The 25,092-nt window shown below is 38.4% G+C and overlaps 4 protein-coding genes across 16 annotated transcripts in view; 1 reads left to right on the forward strand and 3 right to left on the reverse strand.

The window, feature by feature from the left end:
* Positions 1–67: 67 nt before the first annotated feature.
* Positions 68–14,931, reverse strand: LOC112463755 (Kv channel-interacting protein 2-like). Of its 4 annotated transcripts, none has more exons than XM_025030301.1 (6): positions 14,849–14,931; positions 14,214–14,437; positions 3,252–3,479; positions 2,768–2,838; positions 2,400–2,618; positions 68–2,033 (listed from the first exon to the last, which is right to left on the reverse strand). In XM_025030301.1, the coding sequence occupies exons 2-6, from the start codon at positions 14,380–14,382 to the stop codon at positions 1,923–1,925; spliced, it is 798 nt and encodes a 265-aa protein (XP_024886069.1). In that variant the 5' UTR covers positions 14,383–14,437; positions 14,849–14,931; the 3' UTR covers positions 68–1,922. The 4 variants fall into 4 exon arrangements, with proteins under 4 accessions (XP_024886069.1, XP_024886095.1, XP_024886080.1 ...); XM_025030327.1 differs by lacking the exons at positions 14,214–14,437; positions 14,849–14,931 and adding exons at positions 6,250–6,733; positions 8,390–8,485 and having other exon boundaries at positions 70–2,033; positions 3,252–3,446; XM_025030312.1 differs by lacking the exons at positions 14,214–14,437; positions 14,849–14,931 and adding exons at positions 6,250–6,733; positions 8,390–8,485 and having other exon boundaries at positions 70–2,033.
* Positions 9,190–13,868, forward strand: LOC112463737. Of its 3 annotated transcripts, none has more exons than XM_025030271.1 (4): positions 9,190–9,477; positions 10,796–11,029; positions 11,294–12,467; positions 12,702–13,840. In XM_025030271.1, exons 1-4 carry the CDS (start codon positions 9,205–9,207, stop codon positions 13,208–13,210), a joined length of 2,190 nt encoding a protein of 729 aa, XP_024886039.1. In that variant the 5' UTR covers positions 9,190–9,204; the 3' UTR covers positions 13,211–13,840. The 3 variants fall into 3 exon arrangements, with proteins under 3 accessions (XP_024886039.1, XP_024886048.1, XP_024886057.1); XM_025030280.1 differs by having other exon boundaries at positions 11,312–12,467; XM_025030289.1 differs by lacking the exon at positions 9,190–9,477 and adding an exon at positions 9,876–10,043 and having other exon boundaries at positions 12,702–13,868.
* A 503-nt stretch (positions 14,932–15,434) lies between the features above and the next one.
* On the reverse strand, positions 15,435–16,864 carry LOC112463813 (probable 28S ribosomal protein S26, mitochondrial). 2 transcript variants are annotated; one of them, XM_025030428.1, is made up of 3 exons: positions 16,744–16,864; positions 16,144–16,390; positions 15,435–16,030 (listed from the first exon to the last, which is right to left on the reverse strand). In XM_025030428.1, the coding sequence occupies exons 2-3, from the start codon at positions 16,383–16,385 to the stop codon at positions 15,589–15,591; spliced, it is 684 nt and encodes a 227-aa protein (XP_024886196.1). In that variant the 5' UTR covers positions 16,386–16,390; positions 16,744–16,864; the 3' UTR covers positions 15,435–15,588. The 2 variants fall into 2 exon arrangements, with proteins under 2 accessions (XP_024886196.1, XP_024886188.1); XM_025030420.1 differs by having other exon boundaries at positions 16,144–16,396.
* A 3,301-nt stretch (positions 16,865–20,165) lies between these two features.
* The window catches only part of LOC112463779 (mothers against decapentaplegic homolog 4), a 9,188-nt gene continuing 4,261 nt past the window's right edge, over positions 20,166–25,092 (reverse strand). For 4 of the 7 annotated variants that reach the window (XM_025030371.1, XM_025030389.1, XM_025030351.1 and 1 more), the window contains 6 exons: positions 24,532–24,726; positions 24,211–24,384; positions 23,841–24,095; positions 23,472–23,753; positions 23,231–23,361; positions 20,166–22,948 (listed from right to left, as the gene is read on the reverse strand). In XM_025030371.1, the coding sequence (XP_024886139.1) occupies positions 22,868–22,948; positions 23,231–23,361; positions 23,472–23,753; positions 23,841–24,095; positions 24,211–24,384; positions 24,532–24,726 (1,118 nt within the window). In that variant the 3' untranslated portion in view covers positions 20,166–22,867. The remainder of the gene's footprint in view (positions 22,949–23,230; positions 23,362–23,471; positions 23,754–23,840; positions 24,096–24,210; positions 24,385–24,531; positions 24,727–25,092) is intronic. The other 3 variants (XM_025030398.1, XM_025030379.1, XM_025030362.1) reach the window with 2 other exon arrangements.

A 25,092-nucleotide genomic window follows, 5' to 3' on the forward strand; every position in this document is an offset into this window, starting at 1 on the left:
TTTAAAATCTAAGAGAGAGAAAACATTGAATTCTGAAATTTTTGTTAAACGTTTAAAAATATAGATATCTTTAAATTTTAGATTTTTTATTATTAGACAAATGACATAGCGATTCGTCGTATAAAGGTAGATTTATTTTCTTATAGGTATGCACGAGTGTACATGCGTTTTAACAAAAGTGCATACACGTATATACACGCTACACGCTAATCTTGTTAGACACGCAAAAGGCGCATTTTGCGTTCACAACGCCGAAAAATTCGCAATTATATTTGCGAACGAGAATAAATTCATGGAATGCTTTTAACAGTCGATTATACATACATACATATATATATATATACTGATATACATATATATGTATATATAGCTATATATATATATATATATATATATATATAAGTATATATATATATAGCTCGTTTCTGTATAAGAAGGATTAAACCTTAAACTTCAACAATTTAAGAACGAGTGTAATAAGTGGTATTAACACTTTATCTGCCATGAAGAACTACATAAGAAGATACCTTTCTTTAGAAGTCAAACATAAAATATCTATAAATCAAAGAATGCTTAAAGAATTTCATGGGATCAAAGCGTTCCAGAAATAAAAAATTTCGCGAATAATCAAAATCGTACAAAGATCCGAGACTGCAATGAGGTAGACGAATTTAGGTCTTACAAGACAGTCTTAAAATAAAAAATATAGTGATATTAGGAGATCCGAAAAAAATAGGATATATTATTTTTGACGGCACGTATGGCAGACAACGAGTTACCTCAACTCCGATATAATAATTATATATTAATATAATTAATATTATATAATAATAAGGTACAGGATAATCACACGAGGTATAGGCCAAGGTAATAACAGGGCAACGTTGGTCTCCCTCACTTGGCCCGAGAAGAGTACTGCTTTGCAATCGATGACTTAAAAGTCCAAATTTGGCGTTCACGATAGTACATTAAGATTGAAAGATCAAATTTAGAAATCTTAAAAAGCTAGGGCAGACTTGCGCCTTCGAAGGGTCAATCGATTAATATCATTAACGATTCCAGAGGCTTAAACACCTCGGCAACACTACGTAAATATCATAGCAATCTTCTAAAAATATATGAGTCAACAAAACAGTTTCTAAGAAGAAAAAGACGTACATTTTCTGTGAAGTTATAAGAATAATTCGAGAGAGAGAGAAAGATTCTCGATTTCAATTAAATTACGAATACCCTTTCTGCCTTTGCAGATCAAATTCGTATCGATAACTTTTAATTCATCTATTTCTTGCAAGAAATTGAGCATTTGAACGGAGCGATGATCTACTTTCTCTGATATAATTAATAAATAATTTAATAATTTTGTATATAATAATTTAAGATACTTTATAACTTCAACGTTTCAAAAATTCTCAAAGCTGTGAAGCTTTAAGAAACTTTAAAGATGACTTTAATCATCGATTCTTTCAAATCCTCATCATTGAATCATGTATCGGAAGTGTTGTACTTGAAAGACTGGGTAGGTGTGTAAACGAGGTACGTACATATTTACAAAGACACGTGCGAAAGGGTTCTTCGGGGTCTTTTCTTAAAGATACGTCTCGAGCAATGACATTTTGGTCGCGTTTGATCTTCTCTAAACATTGAATTATTGGATTTTGCTTGTAAATCGTAAAATCGCGATTCGCAAACAGATTTAATTCGATTTTTCTGTCTTTTATATATTTTTTTTAACATTTTTACTCGATTTTATCGGTTTTTGTTTAAATGTATAATCGTTAAATCACTGAGAATTTGCGTATTCTCCTTATCTGCATAAAGAGAGGCGGGTAGATCGATGGAAAGGTTCATGATATTTTATAGTCATTGCTCAAAGCGTAGTTGATAATCTGTGATACTGAAATCTCCGATAAAACGTTAAGATCTCATAATACGGTATCCAGAGTATCAAGACTTCGCAACAATTGCTCGTCCTTGGAACACCATTGTACTAGCTCTTCGATGGTCACCACACCGTCCTTATTCGCGTCCATCAACTAAAAATATGCATGAGGTATTATTCTTAACCAATAATTAATACTTAACTTAATTGTAAATCATAAATTAAATGTGAAATACCGTTAATTACTGTCTATCATTAAGTATCATTACGACTAAATACAATAAATTAAAAAATCTGTTAAAGTACATCCTCTTCTAAACACATATATAAATAAGAGATATTTAAAATATTATAATTTCTTAGATCTTAGTGGATTGTGAAATTAGTAACTACTTAAGTCTTGGAGGATCGCAAAATGCTGCTGTCAATTATATAATTTACAAACTTTATCTCGTTATTAATTATCTTCAGGTATTTTTTAGGTATTTTTGTTCTAACCAGGTATCATATTAATACTCACGTGGAAGATGCGATCGACGTGTTCACGGGCGGCCGCATGCGGCTCAGGGATTTGCGGTTGCGTGTAACGGCCTAGCATGTCGTAAATGGAGCCGACGACATCCAGCATTTCCTCTTTGCTTATCAGACCATCGCCATCCAGATCGTACAGACCAAATACCCATTGCAGCTTCTCCTCCACCGACCCTCTTGACACCTTCGACAGTATAGTGAGGAACTCCTATTTAAAAAAAATTTCGAGCTCAGTTTGAAACTGTGGATTTTCTATAGAATGGAAACATTCGGTAAATTTAGAGCCGAGCTTGAAATGTCGCGTTGACATTTCTGCGTGCCTTTTAAAGCACTTGTCTGCGAAAACACGTCGCTCACCTCGAAGCTTATCTTGCCGGACGGTTTCCTCTTCATGGTGTTGAAGACATAATGAGCGTACTGACTTGCGTCTACAACACGTGATGATCAGAATGGTAATGATAATTTTAAAAAAATATATGTGCGACTTCTTCGTATAACGTAAACTCATTTACCGTAATAAAAAAGATAAGAATCTGAGAATTTAGAAAAAATCCTTATCCTTATAAGAAACCATGTAAATTAATTATCATTTTATTTTATTTCTGTCAATATAAAGTCAGGAAGTTTCAAGAATCTCATGTCACGAAATTTGAGAAAGAAGATGGAGACAGAACATTATTCAAAATTTTCGTTTTTTTTACAATAAAGATGATTATCTATTTTATCAAAAATTTACAATGATGGAAATAAGGACGCTTTATTGGTGTTATGTGGTTCAGCGATCTCTCGACATTATTATTCGTCATTATCATTCTCATCATCATCATCATCCCTTTATTACCTCCCTGCGGAAAGAATCGCGAGAAGATCTGCTTAAAGGCATCTTCGTCGACCAAACCGCTTGGGCACTCCTGCTTGAAACCCCGGTAGATCAGCTGGATCTCCTTCCGTGAGAATCTGGTGGTGGCCGCGAGGGTGGCGAGCTCCTCCGGCTTGTGTCGGCCACCAAGGGCGAGCGCGGCGCCCCCGGAGCTCCCTAAAACGCCCCCGAGTCCTTCAAGCTCTCCTTCTGCAAGTTCGCAAGCCCTTCACTCCTAAGACTGCGTCGCGCCTTCGAGATGCTCCCTCTCGGGCCTCCCTCCTCTCGTCGTCGAGCGCGGGGCAGCGACGCCCTTCGCACGAAGGGTTTCGGCAAAGTCCCGTCGCCCGCGATTGCCGAGAAGGGAGGTCTCCAGCAATTTTTTTTCTTTCTTACTTGAAAGAGATGGACACAAAGGGGTTCTTTTTTCCTTTGCTTTACTTTTTTTCTACTTTTGAGGGAATCATCGTGACCGTAGCATCCCTGAAGAAGGGATATACTCTACTCTAGAAGGGACCTACACAGTGCGCAAAGACTTGCAAGCGGAGAAGTCGTGAGAGGCGAGAGACAACAGGGGTGAAGAAAGATCGTGGTGGTTCGCACTACACGAAGTCGCTTGTTTTTTTTCTATATAATTACAAATTTACAAACTACGTTTTGTATATGAAAAACGAGAAAGATAAATAACTTGCAAAATAAAATCCAAATTTGAAAAAATTGAAAAAGACAGTAACAATTATTGCAACAGTATATTGCGACATATATTTAATTTTATCTTCAATTTTTATTGGTTACGGTTGTTTATTAAAATATTAATCAGTTTTTAACATCATTAATTGATAAATTATTTTTAATGGGCGACTCTGTCTCCATAGTGTAAATCATTCAAGAAGAGAACTGAGGAAGAGCGAAAGAGCTCCGAGAAAGAAGATATTGCGAGAATACATTGTTCATGTTCTAAGAGTGAAAGGAGTCCATTGTTACGGATTTTACAGTGCTAGGTGATTATGTTCCATAAAGAGATTTGATCAGAAATGTTTCATATGGTAAATGCAATTAATATACGTGCGTGCTTCCAATATCGCTCTGATAAGAAAATATATTTTACAAAAGCAGGAAACAATTCAACTTCTTTGTTAACAGAGATATAGACTATAAAATAGATGCAATATAGCAATTTTACCTTCGTTTTTAATATTTTTATCAATGTTATTTACTAACGAGTCGAAATCTAATGCTATATTACTAACTAATCAAACAACGATAGAAATTCGCTATTAGAAAGAGCTCAATATAATATCATAAGAGAACTACGAATTGTTTAAGCAATAATCTACGATATAATACAAGGGGTAGAATCTACAGATCTAAGGGAAAAAGAAGTAATCTAAAGAGTCAAAAGGAGATTAAAAAATGCAGGGGTTGGAAAGTCTGAACATTCAAGTCTTTGCAAACACACTTAAGGGCTGTAAATCTTGACCTAGATATTTGAGAGTTTAGAAATTTGGGGATTAAAAAATGTAAAAACGAGGCAGTTTAACAATCTGAGCAATCGAATTCAAGCAAGAATCAGGAATGGAAATTTTCATTACAAATTTGTGTCGTCTACAATTTACTAAATGATAACATGTCAAAAGTTACTTTCTAAAGAACTGCGACGTTCTGTTCATCCCCTACACATGCTGTGACTATTAGCTCTGGTCCCGGGTATCCGGGGTTGCCATGGTAACGTTGCAGCTCCTACCCCTTACTTCCTGACTACCCCTTCCTTTTATGAATGTTACGTGAATGTTCGTGAAGAAGTGCGCAGGAATCTTCGAGATAAGTTCTCCGAAGCGCAAATTTTGTATTTATAAAGAGATTAATCAAGTATTTAATGTATAATTATATATAGTTAGATAAAAAATTATGGAAAAAAAATTTTTTTAATTTCTGCGAACTAATCTGCTTATATAAGGCATTATCAATCTGCCGTTTTATTAAGAAATATCACATTGCAAGAAAGTACGATAGTATTTAAGAATCCATAGAATTAAGAAAAAAGAAATTAAAACTCTAGAGCTTCTAAAGATTTAAGAATAAAAAAATCTAATACTTAAATCTAATACTTAAAAATCCTAGATTCTATAATTAAAAAATAAAAGCTAAGATTTAAATATAGAAAAGTGTTACAAAAAGTGTTGTAAGAGTAGGCATTGCAGTTGATTAAAGAGATTAGAAAATTTGAGGTTCTAAGAATCTCGAAAAAGCTATAAGAATTAAGAGATGAGAATTATATAAAATGTTTAAAGGATTTTAAGAGGAAGCGAAGAGTTAAAGATTCAAGAGTTTCAATTACGGAATCTTAAAGTGCGACATCGCTGTAGAGAGATAGATGCACAATAGGTCGAGTGAGATGAAAGAGGAAGACTTCGTGAATTACAAAAGCCGAGTATTTAAACGCCGAAAGAATTCGAGAATCGATAAGCGAGACCTGGAAGATGAGGGAAAGAGTGTTATCCAAAAATATACATCTCCCAAGATATATCGAAAGGCTCCAACCAAGCCGACGCAGACATGACCTTTGACACATTAACACTCCTGGTGCGACACGGGGGTTGGACTCCGACCTACGCAAGAAACTACCATTCATAGAACAGGGGATTACTACATACAAATGGACAAGGACAAACAGATAATCAGGCCATTTCCACAGAGGTGGGAAAGGTGTGAGAGAAGAAGAGAAGAAGAGAGGGATCCTGGACGCTGATCACCGCACCTTGGTGCTGCATTCGGCAGTTATCACCCCCCGGCTGTCGCTCCGCTTGTCAACGACGCTCTCCGCTGAGTAGTCGATCGACTGGTCCAAGTATCAACGGCAGTGGCACGTATATCGAACGGTGCCGCACGGACACGAGGCGAGAAAGCAGGAGGAAGAGCTTGATCACCGAGCAGCCTTTCTTTCTTTCTCTTTACGGTCGTACTCGCTTTCCGAACTTACGTTTGTCGCGGCTCTTACGCGCCTTCATCGGCCAGCAATCGCGCAGATTGCTTGCTCGACCTGCCCCTGATATGTCGGCGGCCGGACGGGATTATCGGGATTATTCGATTCACCACCACTGATCGGCGTGACGCATCCCGAGACGCGCTCTCCGAACAAGGTGCTCCGCACGCGCACGGGGCGGTATATGAGAGAAGGAGAGAGCGAGATATACAGACAAAAGGCTTGGGACAACCACGCAGTTGCGGATGCTGCGCACAGGATACGCCGCTTTGGCTGCTGCGGTAGCTGTCCGTCCTTCGCGATGCTGAACGACGGCTGCGGATGACGTTACACTGCGCCGATGATTCCACACTGAATCACCGTGGGGGATCCGTGGAAAAACGTGCCATAAGTACGTCGCTTTCAACGCGCAAGTGCGACGATCTTCGACAGCCGGTGGTAGCGACGGTTCGACAAGAACTTCGAATCGTTACTTCGAGCACTAAAAAAGTCAAAAATTCTTAAAACTCTCCCCCAAATATCTGAAAAAATTTACATCCAGAGAGATATAATATTTTATATCTCTCTGTACATCTCTCTGCTTTTTCCTAATTGATACCTAAATGTTAGATATTGGAAACCAAGAAGTATTAAAATATACTTTGTCCAATGTTTATTACAAGTAGAATTAATTCTACTAGTCTGATTAAAAAATGTACACATATTCCAGCTTCTTCTAGTTGAAAAAATTAAGTCTATTTCGATTTAGCTACAAATTATACAGAATTTTCTCTAAAATTTGAATTTCTCACCAATAATAGAATTTAGAAAGAAAAGTAACAAAATAAATAAAACTTTAGTTAGTCATAATCGATAGTTGGATGAGAAGACCTCCAATAAAAGTTAAAAGCTTAAAAAATAGAGAAAGTTTTTTGAAACTCCTGAAAGGCTTTCTTAAAGACCTCGAAAGACTCCGAAACTCTCAAGAAACGGTAAACATTGTACTATATCATGAAACAGAACTGACAAGCGTCTCATCCCTAGCTGTTTTATTTCAATTTTGGCTCATCAGCATGCCCTTCCAATAATATACTCCATTATTAAAATAACCCGCTGAAATGTCACCGCAGCTGACAAGTCAGGCCACTTGCTAGTTGTCCCAATTTAAAAATAGATATTTGCTCGTTAATTCTGTGAATGACATAATTGCCGACAAATATTAATGCATATTTGATGATGAGTTATTAAGTTGTCAAGCACAGCTTGAAACATTGTACCAAATGTGAATAAAAATGAGTTTCTCTTTCTTAAAGCTTCTTAAACTCGATTCAAAGATTTTTTTCAAGAAATATATTTTCTCAAAGTTCGTTGGAAACGTTGAAATGCATGTGACAACTCGCTTTCTATCCGTAGGTATATCGATTCTATATACGAAGGTAAGTCGACGATGTAAAGCGGATCAATCCACATTGAATTTCGCAAAAATAGCGAACAGTTAATTAATTCACAGCGTTCTTAAGTTTATTTGCGTCATAAATCAGAGCACCAAACGTCAATATCGACGAAATGTTGTAATTGGTGCACTTAGAAGCTGTGATATCCTAATTATGGAATTGCAAATAAATAATCTGTTTCAAGCATCCATCATTTTTAACGCGTCTCATTGCGTCAGAGTTAATTATTTTCATCGGAGAGAGTATGTCTAAATTTTCTGATTTTGTTTAAAAAATCAAATTAATAAAGCTAAATTCTAATAGTTGCTTTCCATTTACATCAAAACTCAGATAATTCTCACTTGTGACGTCATAACTCACAATCAGTGAAATGCACTTGTTGTTCTTTTTGCATGCTGGCAAGTGAGATTCAACTGAGTTTTTATCCACAATCGAGAGACCATAATGCTTTAATGAATCTAATAAACTCACATTAAAAGTGAGGCTATGGACCTGTATTATTATGCGATAGCTTTGTCACCAAAATAAGCAGGTAAATACAAAATGATATATCTTACCTGAGTATAAAATACTCACATGAGTGACTCAGATCACTTGAGTGTAAATGGAAAGCAACTAATATCTACTCGTTGACACTTCTCGCTTTTATACTTCCTCTCCCATTATCCCTCAAAGCATAAAGTATTGTTGTACTGCACACGTACGTCTCGATCTCGGTCTCTTGTAAATTTTTTACGAGCTCTTGACGAACTTCTTTCCGCGTAAACAAACTCCGCAAGTCGATACGCAAAAGTAGCGCACAGAAAGAACCATTCCAATTCGCCTGCGACGCAGTTCGTCGTTTCACGTTGCTGCGATGTTGCTTTAATTGATATTTATTATTACATAGATTTCCTCCTTTTCTCCTTATACTTTCTCTCTTCCTCTCTCGTGTAACGTTTTCTGCAATATCATTTAAATTAAAATATTAAATGCCCTGGAAAATCAAAACCTGAAAGAGACGAACTGTTTATCTCATTTAACACTTTTTGACATCGCAAATTAATTAAGTTGCAAAAAACGGAGTAAAGAGTAAACGCAATAAAGCCATCAGTCAGTGTGATTAGATCTAAGTAAACTTTTCTCGTACCTATCACTACGCATCCCGCATGTTACGCACGTAATTTCACCGGGAGGCGTGATTAACACGTGTACCGGTAACATCTTGCCGGATAGTAATTGCGGACATAGACGTCAGACCGTCAGATAGCGAGAGGGGTGAGAGAACTCGGAGAACGCGTCTAATCATCACCATTTTCATGGTTTTCTTCATCTTTCCTCGCGATTTCACAGAGATCGCGTCCTCGCGATTGGGATTGGCGCAGATTGGCGCGCCATTTTTCGCTCGCGAGCGATTGGAGAGGATCCATTCGAGCCGGCGATCAATGATATCTCGATCTCGCGACGGGGACCAATCGATAAGCACCCCGCCGTTGATTGGTCCCGGCCTGCCGTTCCTCTCCACACTCCACCCCCTTCGATGGTCCGGCGAAAATCCTCAATTGCGCGCCCCCGGCGCCCCGCTGAGAACGCGACTTTACGGCGTTTCGCGCTCAAAAGTCACGGTCGGCTCGAATTCGAAAATCCACGAAAATCGGTTCGGGCGAGCGACGAAGCAGACGAAATTCCGCCATACAGCAGCAGCAGCAGCAACATGAACGTCGGCAGCGTCGGCGGCAGCGATATCGCGCATCTGTCCTACAAGGAGCTGCAGGCCCTGGCCCTGAGGTACCGCGTACCGGGTAACATCAAGGTGAGCTGTCACCCATCGTCCGCAACGATGAAGAAATCCCGACGATCGTTTTCCCTTCCCCGTCCGCTTCGATCCCTCACACGTCGCCGGTACCTATCTGGGTCCCCCCGAGCCGAGCGGCGATCTATTCGAACTCCCGTCGAAGATCGCGCCCCGATCGATCGGCGGTTGCGATCCAAGGGGCTCCCCGGAGAATCCGCGTAGCGTTCCCCGAGTCGTGGCAGTTGGGGACTGGGGAGTCGAGACCGGTGGCGCGGGGGTTAAAATCGCCGGATCTCTCGCGAGATCCCGGGTGGACGGGCAATTTGGGAATTCCTAACCAAGACTCGTTTACCTGAAGTTGCCGATCGCAACTTCGGAATCGCCGTCGTCACCGGTACAAGTGGCTGCCGGTAACGGATATTCGAACGCCGTCTCTGACACCCCTTCGCGTTCGCACGCCACCGCCCGAACGGACGTCGGACATGGATGACCGTCGCGAGGAGGCAGTCGCTCGCGTCCGCCAGGGACGAGTCGCTTCCTCTCGCCCGTGTAACGGGCGTAAACCTGGATCGCGATCCAGGGAAGTACGCGAGATCCTAACCAAAAATGACGCTATCAAACGCTATCAGCTCAGTCCGTTCCTCGCGGACTTCCCGCCCCCACTTCCCGTGCCCTGTTCTTTCCTTTCTGCCGCCTAAGGTCCGAATACGCGCTTCACTCTTCACTTCGCTTCGTTCCGAATGCCGAGAGTGTACAGCGAAGTACACAGCTGAAGCGAAATGAAGCTTAACCGTCGTTTTCATTATTCGTATATGCGTCTGCTAATTATTTTCGAGCTTTCTCTACTTTTTTTTTTTTTTTTTTTTTATAGTAGAGACGAAATATTGCCGAGAACTAATCGCCGATCGAGCCGCAGAATCTCATATTATACAAATATATTAATTATTAGCTACGATTCTGCTGTAATTTTTATACCAATGATCATTTGACTGCGAAATATGTTTAATTTCTGTCAGAATTGCGTTTATTACAATCCTCAACTTCGACATTCCCAAAGTCTCAATTCCAATATCTTCGGTAAATCACTTACTAAAGTTTCCACTTTTCAATACAAACGTTCCATATTTTTCTTTAAATCATAAATTAACAGTATGAAGAAATGATGGAAAAGTTAAATATAATTTTTAATTTAATTCATAACATTTTAAAGAGATTTTCTTTTTTTTATTTCTTCGATCCTTTTTCCCTTTTTTCTTCGATCTCTTCCACTTCTTCTAATTTAGCTGATTATCGCGGACGTTCGATTCCGTCGTCTCGTCACGACTTTAAATTGCAGAAGAAGGCGTTGATCAAGGTTCTGCAAGCCGCCAGAAGTGGAAATGACGCCGAATTTTGCCGGTTGCTGCAGGAGCTGAGGAAGAACCGCAAGAGGAAGGCGAGGAAGTCGAAGGACTCCAAGCTTGGGGTAACATCGACCCCGCTGCACAGTCCCGACTATATAATGGTCGATGACGACTATTATTGTCAGCAACAGCAACGTCAGTCGCAGCAACAGTTGCCTTATCAGTGGGTGAGTTGCCATAAGTTCCCGTGATTGATCGCAATATGATTTTATTGTACAAATCAAGTCACATTCTCATTCTTTCTCTCTTATCTCAGGCCAGTTCGTTTTAGTTCAACTTCTTGCACAGTTCACCTTTTCTCTTTTTCTCTCCAATGTGAGATAAACCGCACAAAAAGTTCAATTAAAACGAACAGGCCTCTTCTTTACTTCTATATTTCATTCATTTTCGCGACGCAGTGAGCAAGCGACAATGATTGACTTCGGACAAAGTGTTTCCCGTTTTTGCAGATCGGTGCAGAGGAGGAGATACCAACTAAAGAGGACGATACCAAGATTCCACATTACGAGGAGTTCAAGCAGTTACTACTTAAGAGGATTCAGCGAGAATTCCAAGCATGCGACAACAACAATAACCAAGTGGAAGATCTGAGTATCGTGAATCTGCGGACGGCGTCGATATCACCCAATCTTCAAACGATTCCTCTAGTCGAGCCAAGCTACCCGAAAGCGAATCTGATCAACGACACGGATCCTCTTGCGATCTCGTCGAACGACAGATCGAGTCATCAAGCATTGAAAGAATCTGAGGGAGGCTCACAGGGCTCGTTCCTGCTGAAGAGAATGCTACAGGCGCCGGTGGGCGCCAATCTAGGCGAGATCGCCAGCTCCATTTTCTGGGCTACCAATCTGTTGGATAATTCTGACACCCTGACCGCCGAGTCAGAGAGTAACGACACTGAAGATCAGCTGAACACGAATACCAATGAGTATTACAACCTGCTGAAGAATTCCAATGGCGAGTTTTTGCTAAATGAGGCAAACTTGATGCCTCAGCAGAGTTCGAGCGCACTGGCTGGTGACAATCAGTACAGGTTTCCCAGCGATATGAACAACCGGCCGAATCCCTACCAGAACTGGACGGTCACTAGCGTGATGGAGGTACCTGAAAGCGATCTACAATCCTCTAACGTGTTCCACGCGATCTACTACAACAACACGGATCCCACCGCTGCTGCCGCGAACGCGGACAACAATCTGGCTTATCAATATCGGACAGATACCGCTTGCAACGGCGGTCAAAACTTCTTCAACTTTGACACGCAGGACACCAACTACCACCTGACCGGCACAGACATGATGACTAACGACCCCTCTAATATTTATTATTTGCAAAATTTTAGCACACGCAACGGAGAGATGAGCACAGGATATTTTCGCAACGTTGACACATTCGAACAACAGAGCAACATGCAGCAAAATGTATATGCGAACGATCAACAGTATCAGTACCTTTATCCTCGATTCACTCAGGAGACGAACAATCTGTTGAACGAGAGACTCGAGCAACCGCAAAGCAATCTTATGGCACAGAAAATAATAGAAAATAATATTAATAATATTAATCAGGAAACTGGTATGGGGAATTTGCAGAGACCGGCAAATGGTGCGCGTTTGTTTTATTTACTTTTTTTATTGTTATAAATTATAATAGACGATATAAACAAAGATCGTAGAAAAAATAAATTTAAAAATAAAATATAAAGTGTGTATGTATATACATTTTTACATAAAAACGAAAAATCACATGTACTTTTCTTAAATAATATTAATTTTTCTCTTTTCAAAGAGCAGAATCTGTTTTCGTGATGTTTTAATTAAGCAATGTTTCATCAATCAGGAACAGTAGAGCCGTTCTGGCCAAAGTGGACTCCCGAGTCAAACAACAATCTGGAGAACATTCTCAACTATCACGTACCCAAGCAAGTGGATTACTCCAAGTTAAGTCAGACATCCTGCGTCTATTGCTACGTGGCGCCGATCGTCTCGCAACGATCCAATCTGGCAGTTAACGGCTGCTCGATCGAACGTAGATATACCGCTGAGCAGCGGCAACATTCCTTCTCGCCCTACTGGATGTTATACAACGACACTTCGCAAGGTATGCGAATGACGAATGTGCGCGGCAATCCGCTCGAGCAGTCTACGTCGACACGCGCAACCATCCTCGCTAACAACGACTATATGCAGGAGACCGCCCACAATGCTCCCATCAACGATGTGTGGATGAATGAGTACGACCCATCGTCCATCGCCGATGGCATGAACATTCAGGTCTCAGATCCGCTCTTTTTTAACATTACTGATCGGATTGACATTCCGAACGCGCCGGGCATAGCGAAGACTTAAAATTCGCGGGCGAGATACGACAATAAACAAGTATCTAGAATAAAATTGTGACTTTTTCAAGTGAAACGGATGGTGTTCAAACCGCGGAGTGACGATAATCCTCTTCCATTTCTAAGCCACGAAAGGATCTTGTTATTGTTTCAGTTTGGAATTGGGACAACCGAAGCCCATCCGTCTTTGTGTACCGTAACAATTGACGCCTCAGTAATTATTTTATGCGATTGCCGTGAGATGCACTAACGTTCTTCCGCTTCCGTATCATCGACGAGTGACACGCGCAATTATTTCACTTGTAACTGAAACGGGAGCGATATCCAGACAGAAAGCAATAGCAAACAGAAATGGAAGTTGAATAATCGATACCTTGGGAGATAGACGGACGGATCTATCTTTGAATGTACGCTTCTACTGCAGATCATTGGAAGTTCTCTTTTAAGGCAAAAACTTCAGAACTTGATATTGTGGAAAGGCAAATATATTCCGTGGATCGGAGATAAAACGATATAATACTTATATTAATTAAATACTTTTGAACTATTATTTACGTGAGATTGCAATATTGCGATGTGAGAGAAGGGTTTATATGTTTTTTTCATGTGTTTAGAGGAAAAGATTAGGATTTTTATATTACATATAGGATTTATATATATCTATATAATATATGTATAAATACATATATTTCACGTTTCCTATATATATTATATAGAAAATAAATATAAATAAGAAATTTATATAGACAAAAATAATTAATGAACGATAAATGGTGGAAGTTTCTTATACTTTTTAGTTAGATTGTGCAGTCGAGCTGCAGAATATTTTGTATATTAATAATATAATAAATAAAGTTCATGCATCAAAAAATCTACATGCGCACGTCCAATTTACGTACTTAACATATTTGCTAAAATACGTAAACACAGAAGTCGGCGAAATCTAGCGACTATAATCAAAGTTTAATAATTTATCGTGCAGGGTGTAGAACGCTAAACTTTTTCCGACTCACCCGACATAGCATCCGGCTGATTGTGAAACTGCGAGCGGATGTAGTTTATCAGCTTCACAGAAATCGATTCCTTCCTCCGTCCTGCATACGCTCTGATTTCGTTTTCCATGTCGTCCGAGGTCTTCTTTCGCTCCGCGGATCTTCCCGGTGTCACATGTACACTATACATTTTTCGTCGATACGCCGATTCGTAATAATTAAACCCCTCTGAAGCTTCTGAAATCCTTCGGAGAACGACACGTTTTTAGATTGCGCTTTATAATAACAAGATTTGCAAGCTTTACAAGCTTCAGTCATTTAATCCTAACAGAAAGATAAAAAATTTTAGTTTAAAACAATTTTCTTTGTAAACAATTTTTTTAAGCTTTTGAATCGATCAATAATTTAAGAGATTTCACCAATTCGCAATTTTACAGCACGAAAGCCGTATCGATTAATTTTACAATACAAAATAACTGCGAATTTACGATAGAAAACAATAATTTCACGGTACTTGGTGTAATTTTCGAATATAAATTTCCGATATAGTCGTATTTTATTCATTTAATTATCGCATAGAGTGCCGATCAACGGCTATTTCCGTCGCGATTTTGTTTGTCAACGAATCTCGAATTCGGACGAGTCTCAGTTCTCACTTCGTCTACGAATATTTTTCCGGCTTCTTTTCGCCTCGAGAGTCGAGAGGACGAAATCGGTGATGCGAGTCGGCGCGCCGTTCGCGAAAGACTGCGCTTGAAGTGCGTTAAAGGGAAGCAGGTAAACAGCAGTAGTTGCCTGTATGTATATGCATCCATATGTCGTAGGTGCAACCGGGTTGCATTCGAGTCGCGCGGTTTTAATGAGGTGCTCTGTGGCGCAATACGCTAATTATACAGAATGCTTCAGACACTTTTTTCGTAAGCTCTCCGTAAGCTCCTACTCACCGCAAGGACGCAAAACTTTGACCTAATTAACCGATACCGTAATTAGCCGTGCCTTTAAGTTTGATTATTTTGCACGTGTATTATCACTCTTATATTATATATCTTGTACAACTTTCTGCAATAAAACTGTCGTAATTTTGCAATTTTTTCATAGTATATGTTATGTGTAGTCTATAATCATTATATACAGTCTATTTCAATTATAAACTGGTATGCTAATTGTCTTGTAAGCTCTTATTAGTCACCTAATTTTTTAGGAATATTAATTGCATGTAGTAAGGGACAATATTGAAGTATATCTATTTTATATTTATTACAATCTATAATATAACAACTCATACTTATCACGCTTATCATTATTCGAGCAAGAATATAGAACACTTGTAAAACGTGCGAGTCCAGCAAAGTTTAGTTTTACTTTTACGAATAGTCTGGACGTAAGATTTTCAAATTTAACTTCGTTGCTCGACAGCCACTGGCTTTTGCGTCTCTTCGATTGGTGGAACCGGGGGATATTGCCCTTTGTGCCAATTTCCTTCCAAATCCAATGCGCGATTATGATCGACGACGTTTGCCAAACACTCCTCGATCGCGGCGTCTATGTTCTCCGCAGTGATGAACGTAACGGATTCTTCCTTGATTTTTCTGACCTTTTTGTTGAGCATCTCCTTCTTCATCTCCTGCCTCTGCTCTTGCCTCAGCAAACGCTGCAGGATCGCGTTTCTGTGATTCTCTCTCATCTCCGCCAGCCTGATCTCTCGTGTCTTCGCTACTTCTGCATTCCACTCGTCGTTTATAGCGCTGCACCTTTCAAAGTCCTCCTCTTCGCTCTGCTTACAAACTGTCTCGTCGGATCGTTGCTTGCCCTCCTCTGCAAGTTGCCTTACATATGCCCTGCAACATACCCGTTAATTTTCAAGCTACATATAGTTTCAGTAGCCAGAATTTTCTGTGTAAATTTGATCAGCCGAAGAGGTCAGAGTTATAGAACCACTTTGCGCACGTACCTAAACGATGTCATGTATGTCCTGTAATTATTATTCAAACGCTGGAGCTCCAATTTGTCCTCGACAGGTATAACAGGCCTTTTTGGTATTCGAAACACTTTGGACTTTGCTGTGGGCAGCCAAATTGGTTTCCTCTTCCAACGCACGCACTGCGTGTAAACGGAATTTGGGATGAAAGTCTCGCAGAGCCCAGCGGTACCCATCGTTAAGGAGTTGACTTTTATTAACCTCATGGCCTGCATTATTTCTAGAGCTATGAGAAGTATTGTTGTAAAAATTGTGCTATTTTCGGTCATTGTAATATTCATACATTGTTACTACATCATTTGTTTATAGAATTAAATCAGTCTGTGACATCTGTGACTGATCTTATTATCAAATGCAACGACTTCTTTGGATAAAGAGGTTCAACATATTCAACATATAATTGATTAACAATATAATATTGCAGCGAACGTTTTTTAAACAAACCAAAATTAAAGAAACGTACATAGAATATGTGGGATAATAATCTTATAAAAAACTTAGCACATAATGTAATACAGTACTGTATATATAATAAATAAATATTAATTAATAATAATAATTAATGACAAATACCATAATATGTCTTCGAATTAATAACACAAATATTTTCGCCGTATTTCCAACTTTGGTTATGTTACTCCGAAAAGTGAGGTTCTCGCTCTCGAAAAGTGAGGTTATGGTGTTTTCCTTTCTTTTCCCATGCATATCGATTCGCCGCGCCTGCGCATTCGAAATTAATATCAAATTGCATTTGTAATTATCACAATTAATAACTTTTACAAGGCAACACGCAGGTGTTTCCTTGCGATTTTACTGAGTTTTGTTGCACAGGCAGCACGGGATATGCTGTAATATAAATCAAAATAAATATAAATCTATGTATATTTTTAATATTATACTCATATGGTTCTTTTTTAACATATAATTTTACATTCCATATATATATACTTATCTTAGTTTTGATTGCTTTTTGACGATTTACAACTAAATAAAAATTGATAATATTTTATATATTTTCAAGATAAAAATATAAGTGCAAAAAGTTCATCTTCAATTGTGAATTGATTTGTGCAACATTCAATTAATTAAAAAAAAAAATTATTCCGTAAATTTAGTAAATTTCATAAGGCTATATTTTACACTCCACTTCGAACATTCTTTTAAAAAAATCGACTTTTATGAAAATATTGTCTTTTAAAACAGAGATTATTCCAGTATTGTTGAAGTTTTTCGAATACATAGTTCAATTTTTCTTTAAATGAGCCTTAATCTTGTTATAAAAAATTTGCAAGTTCTCGAAAGGTAGATAAAGATCGATCTATTAAAAAGAAGCAACATTTTCGAGAAATTTAAGCGCATCTCCCGGGATGAAGTCTCGATGCAGTAGAAAATGTTCAAAGGAGAGAGAGAAAGATCATTTATAGAATATGTTTATTGAAAATGATCGTGTATAATGCGATGTATCTATATAATGTACAACAACAAAATCGGATTCCGCGAAACACATTCATTCGAGCTCCCTCCGTGTCTTTCCTCCTCTCCCCTTTTTGTCCCTCTTCTCTCGAAATAGCAACACCCTGCTCGCACTATATACTAATTATCCTAACTACAATTAATGCGTAATTAATTAACCTTCGTCACCACGCGGTACGACAGCATGCATTCAACACAAACACGGATAAACCTTATCTCAACAATCGCCCTAAAAGTATTATCGCCGTATATGGTTATTATCATTATTGTTTTTCTCTTTTTTTTTTTTACTTTTTTCCCCTCCCTTTCCTCTTCCTCCTTCCGTTTCCTTTTTTACAAATGTGCCCGAACGCTGTAGAAATTACTTAAAATATATCTGCATCGACGATAATCACAGATATTAATTTGTATCTATACTAATCTCGGTCTTCTTTCCTTGTTTCCTCTTCTCTCCTCCCTCTTTGTTACGCCATTCGCGGATCGAACGTATAGTTATAATTTCGCGTATCGGTGAAAATCAGGATCCAATTGTAAATCGAACGGGGATCGCGACGTAATTCTATTCCTGCGACACGCAAGATTAACGGAAACAATTTTACGCAAGGATAATTACATCTCGTGCGCGCGGGACGCTCCGAAAAGACTTCGCGCGTTCCACATCATCAACTTCCGAAGACAGAAAAATCTCCCTTTTAATTCGCTTTTTAATTCTCCATTCGATCTCCCTTTTTCGGAACGTCCAGCGCAAGAAAGAAATCGAAATATCGCGTCACGCTCGTCGTATAAATTTTTTTTTAACAATTCGTAACATTGCAGCATCTCGTCGGGGGTATCTTTGGCTTAGACGCAGACCAGTTTGTGCCGTTTGCTACGAAGAAACGCAAGTAAGGAGATAAAAGATCCGTCTGTCTCGCAGTGATCCTTACGACGAAGAAATGACTTGTATAACGAACATCTCGCCTCAGTTTGTCGCCTTTCAGAAGTTTTGGGCTTCGAAAGTTGAAGGGCTCTGGGCAGTACCATGCTAAACGTTCTCCGGGCGATGAATGAAAAAAAAATGAATAGAAAATTCAACGCGAGGATAATTTAACCATGATCCTCTGACGGCCAGACTTTATGAAATCTTCTTGCGTTTCAAAACTGCATTTCGTCTGATGAAGGCAAAATTCGCAAAATTCGAAAGTGGCAGTATCACATATAAGTGGCGGCTGACGAAACATTGTTGGATCAATTATTAATACATACTTAAGTCTCTTTGTCGAGAAACAAGCTGTTAAGCTCGCATTTAGCATGTCGATGAGCCCTCCAATCGCTAATTTTAGAGATTCTCATCTGCCCATTCGCGGCTCGTGATTATCACTTTAATACATGCGTAAAAAAAAATTGTCACGACTTGTTTCAGGAGATGCATTCTGTTTCTGCTTTTTCTACGCTACCAGGAGGTTTCTAAGCACTAAGACGATTGGATTAGAACTTTGGTTATTATGTAGAACCATGGAATTTGCAGGTTCGCGGAACCTTCTAGAAGCTTAGACTCCTACTTGAAATCGTAGGATCCCCTTAGAGCCTCGGAGCTGTTCCTGGATTCTTAAAAATCCTTACAATCGTCGAAGTCTGAATCTCTTTGTTTTTTTTTTTCGGCTTCTTAGACCTACGGATGCTTCGAAATATTATGCTTCGATCGCGGTCAAGTTTAAATTCTTAGATCAACGGTAGTTTAGGTTCTTATTAGATTCACGGGGGACGCTTAGTCTGGAGTTAAAAATACAGTCTTGTAAGAAATCCTAAGTTTTATATCTTTCCTTATATATGCACGAAAACGATGGCACATGTGTTTCTAGCTTGGCTTTGTAAGCAAGAATCTCTTGTCGACAATATACTTGAGCTGTGTGTACATTTCATCATTGGTCGATCAAAGGAAGGCATTGTGTACATCGACGCGCTCCGCGTTTACTGAATTATTTTTCCTTTTAATTGTAGATTCCTTGACGAGCACGCAGACCCCTCGCCATCAAGGCATCTGTCTCGTTGAGAAATAATGCGGTAATCGTCGGACAACTTCTATGTATATATTCAGAGTGCAAATTTCTTCTCGAACTTAGTTTAAACGGTAACGTTCAATCCTCTTCTCTCACTCTTTCGCCATCCCAATTCTCGTGGAAAATTCATTCATTCACTCCGCAACACTAAGGCTGAATTGCAACAAAGAAGTGAGAATCGGTAAATACTATGTTGTAAATAAGCGTTAAACATTTCTCTCTATCTATTTTTTTTCTGTTTTTGCGAATACGTAATCAATTAGAATAAAATATATATGTATATGTGCGGAGTATATATGTACAAGGTGGGCAGAGATATTGTTTTCGATTATTTTGAGGCACCTTGTACATGCATACCGTTGTATTTGGTCGACTCTCTTTCCTTCTCTTTCTCTCGCTCGCTCTTTCTCTCATTCTTACATATAATCACTCTCTATGTTATAATATTATCAAATATTATATATATAAGAATATTTTGTACGATTATATTTTTTAATAAAATAGCTGGTAAACAGTAAGTATAATTATTCAACAAGTACTACTGTAATAATAATAACATTCGGCGGTTAATTGGAAGAGACGCACAATCGAAGAGAGAGAGATTCATTCGCTTTAATGAAATTCAATTTGCTGCTCCGATTCCTTTCAGCGTCAATATGCAATATAGATATAATAAATAATATGGTACAAAGATTCTTAAAATCTCATCTCTCTATTCCAAAATCCTGGAATTTTTAAATTTTGTGTCCTCAGATCTAAAACTTGTTGATACATAAGCATTCGTTATTGCTCCAGGTTGTACATGTTATTTTTCGTATTATTCTTCATTGTCTCCTCCAATAACCGCAATAATGATAATAATAATGATAATCAATAATAACTAAGAAATTAAAAGATTTTATTTGATGAAACGAAGAAATAAAAAAAGATGAACAAGTATGTTCATTATAGAACCTCAAGGTCTCTATATATAAAATAGTTTTTGGTTATAAACTGTGAAACAGACAATAAACAAGTTACCCATTCGTAATAAACAAATAATTCTAACGTCACTGTACCAAATTTCTGCCAATATAATCGCTAGAGCTATGCCTATAATATATATAAACTGTGATAAATACGTTTTCTAAGTATGATCTTTTCACAAATCAGAAAAATGTGTGACATCATATCTCTTCTATGCGAATTTAAATACAAAAAGTTTATCCTTACGAAGGATTATTATAACTGAGTGTATGCGTGAATGATCCTTACGATCTACGTTTGCTACTTGGCAGAAATGTATTACTGTGTCTTTAGAGAAAATCTCCCTACTGTATACACGTGCGTAAAGATAATTCTTACATCCTAGGACTCTTATACGTCCTTGGATTCCTAGATCCTCAGACTTCAAGATTCCTGGGTTCTGAGATCCCTGGGGTCCAAGATCTCTGAATTCCTAGATCCTTGAACGTTTACGTCAGGACTCACAGATCTAATTGTTAAATTTTATCAGAAAGCTCGAAATCATCACATTTTCTCTTTCCAGTTCGGTGTGATTACTAAACTTTAAAACTTGCTTATAAATCCATTATTCTTTCCTTGAATTTAAAAAATTTAAGAAAGTTTTAATATACTCTTCAATTTCACCGTCCACAAATCCAGAAATTCAGAGAAATATAAGACCGTCCTCTTGTCCAATATAAATGTTGAGCTTAACATTCGCGGTAAGTAAATGTAGACAGTAGTTCAGTTTATCTTACAAAGCTAATCTCAAAGAACAGGTGACTATGTAATGGTTCTGAAACTGGTATCACTGTGAGCTTAGCGAACTGCGCGTCGCCGAGGGAATCTTCCCATCGTGCGCCTAGCAAAATAGAAAACTGCCGTTCTATTTTCTTCTGCTCCTCGGTTGGTGAGACGCGTCGTGTCGCCTCTCTCCGTAAAAAATTACATCTCGTAAATAAAAATAACGTTTCTTTCACTTTTGTACGTTGGTGGTAGTGCAAGGCCGTGGCACATATTTTATCCTACAGCAGGGGTTCTCAAACCAGTAAAAAACTACGAAGCGAAGAGCAGAGTAAAAGGGAAACGACAATGCTTTTTTTTTCTTCTTTCGTCATCGAATTACTCAGCAACATTGTCGGATCTTTAACCGAACTTTTTAATCTAATTTTTTTAAATTATTCTACCCAATTACATGTTAAAAACACTTATATGTTTAAATTCAAAATACATGCAATAAAAAACGCATTTTTATAAAAAATATAACGATGACTTTATAGTTCGAAACAGAAGTGTAAAACAACTTGAACATGTGTAAATACAATCGCGTTATCACATAGAGTAACGTTAAGATAAAACTTGAACTTTTTCGGTATGAAAAGACTGTTATATTTATAGCGTGAAATAGTGCTATAAATATAAATGTTTCAATTTCTTCATATGTTTATTATGCCGAGAAACAGTAGCAACAAAAGATATTAAAATACTAAATTGTCGCAAGGAATATTACGTAAACAACTATTTAATAAAGTCACACTCTACATATAAGAGATTAATAAATAGATTCTGGTTTAATCATTCCCGTTTTATATTTTTTTCGTTTACCTACGGAAATTCCGGGACAATAGTATAAGAATAATTAAGAGAATCTTCAATTAGTCAACTTCAATCAATTAACATATAAATTTATATCTAATAACGAATCATGTGCGATTTATATCTAATAACGAATTATACATCATGTGTGATGACTCGCATTGGCCTCTCCCTTTTTCTCTTCGATCTAATAAAAATTATTTGCAAATAAAAAAATAGAGATGAGCTACATTATGTACACTCTTTGATAAAAAAAATATGCACATGCAAAATGTATATAGAATTTTAGAATATACAGATATTTTATCTACGGACTATCTGCAACATGGACGTCGGAGAGTTTGGGAACCCCTGTCCTACACAGATTATTATATCACGAGTCGTTAAATATATAAATAGCTTCCGTAAGATCTTTTCCCCGAGCTCCCCGGCCGAATTTCGCATTTCAATCACTTGATCATTTCCGTCTGATGAATTTGGTCCGTCCGGTTTGTCCACTCGCGTTTCCAAGCCAAAATTACTCATATGATTGTTCAAACGACGTATGTAACTTGCGTGCTCGATTTCAGCAATAACATCGTGATGCTCTCTTCGCGTTGATGAAATTATTCGATTGCTCGTGGACCATCAATGGGCATCGTGTGCAACACTTCATCCAGCAACTGAAGCGCTCTGTGTAAATGCACCTAGAAAATAAAATATTAATATTAGAATCTTAAAAGATATGTGAAAAAATATAATGATTGGCAAATTAATGGAAAAAAAATTGGACTTTGATTTAAATATTTAATCTTTTATGTTTATTCGAATTCTCAAGTTAAACAAATTATCTAAGCAAAAGGTTGATAAGTTTCTGTATTATATATTGGCTTTTAGAGAATTATTATGTTATATCAATCCTTGTTGTTTTCTTTTCAAAAAAAGATTTCTGATTATAAAGATCTGCAAAGTAAAATCACGAAACATACCTCAATCCAGCATGGTGTTTCTTTTATGCTTTGTCGTGGATAATCTGGACCCCACCCCTTAACGAAACTTAAACGCAGGATACAAAGTCTTCGTAAATCGTCAACTCCAATCCCCGCAGCTGCGCTGAGACCTGAGTGATAATTACAATTTATACATACGTTATGTACTGCGACTGTATATTAAAGTATATTTAATTATACGTTATTAAACAAGCGTTATTGATAGATGCTCGGTTCTTACTTTTGGTGATAGGCGCTCCATGCGTGAGATGGCCCGCGACCGCTGCGGCTTGAGCTGCTGCGGCAGCTTGAGCAGTAGCGGCTTGGCCTCGCATCTGTTTGTGACATTGCCTTAAATCGAAGACTTTAATGTATGCCGAGGGGTAAATTTTGTGTACCGCGTCACCAGGTGCTCGGCCTGCTTCTCTATCCAGATAGTAAGACTGTACAAAGACACTGTGTTCGCTTTGGCATCTCAACCAAACGTCACCTTCACCTCTCAAATCCAATACAACGCCCTTCCCTAAAATGTTTCATTTTAGTCATTGGACAATTGCAATATTCTTTTGCTTATCTATTTTAAAAACTCTCAATATTGAGTTACAATTACCTATATGAAGACGCGCCCGTTCGCTCTGTTCCGTTCTATGTACGTTGCTCAAGGCACCTAAGCAGAATCTGTTTCCGCCGCTCGGATCCACGTAACCGTCTACGGTAACCGTGGGACAACCGCTGCTGACTTTAAACGTTTCTCCGACTTGGATGTCCAATTCAAAATAACCGACGGAACACCAATATTCTGGTGCTGGTTGCGTAGAGAGCAATCCTCCGATGTTTCCACTGACGTCATTTCCGTGGCCTCCCCCTGTTTCATAAAAGTATTAGATTCGATTTAAAGTCATGCCGCTGAATTATAAAGTTTAAAAAGAAAGAAAGTAGAAACTTGAGAATTTTTCTTCGGCTTAATATAATTGACTTACAATATGACGTCGTATGAAGATGTCGAGGATCTGGTGGTTGCATACTTTGAGTATATGTGAGAGTATTGGCACCAGTCCATTGCGGCGCACCGGAATTGTATGGTGCTGTACCCACAGGAAAGCCGTTTGGATGATGAAGATGCACAGGTGACACAGGAGAACTCTGTCCTTCACCTATTTAAACCATATAATAAAGATTTTAAAATGCTTGCGTTAAAAATGCTAGGAGGAAAATCCAGATCCTTATAGGATCAGCACTTAAAAGGAATATAGCAATTTTTCTGCTAATTCAGCAAGGTACGCTAAGAATTTATTATATACCCAGAGAAGCCGCCAACGCGTCGACTGTCGGGGGTTGATTGATGTCCTGTGGGGGTGTGGTAGTGCTGTAGAACGTATCGGCGGTCGATTGTCCTTGCGCAGGACTCAGAATCTGCGCGCCGGACGTTCCGCTCGATGCGGCATTCAGCGACTGTTGCTGGCTACCTACGGTGTGACTCATTGGATGTACTACTGCTGTAAAATCAAAATTCATACACGATGCAGGCAACATAAAATATTAAGATGCAACGAACATGGCCCTCGCTATCGTCGCTCTGAAACTGATCACTGCGCGAATCGGTGTTTCCCAAAGAGACATTCTGAATGTTCTGATAGTTGATTCTCGATCTCTGGCTATTGCAGAACTCTCCAATTTCAAGACTCTTAAGTTCTTCTAAAATCAAAATTTTGTCACTTTGATTTGAAATATTATGTTGATATCCGAAACACATCAGTCAGATATCGTTGCACATGTTCTACCCATCTTTCTGTTTGTACTCACGATTTCGATTGACTGAAACGCTTTCAAATACATCTTACGTTTTCTGTGAAATAAATTCA

This window comes from Temnothorax curvispinosus, unplaced genomic scaffold, assembly GCF_003070985.1.
Source record: "Temnothorax curvispinosus isolate PA1 unplaced genomic scaffold, ASM307098v1 QBEX01001462.1, whole genome shotgun sequence".
Taxonomy (NCBI): domain Eukaryota; kingdom Metazoa; phylum Arthropoda; class Insecta; order Hymenoptera; family Formicidae; genus Temnothorax; species Temnothorax curvispinosus.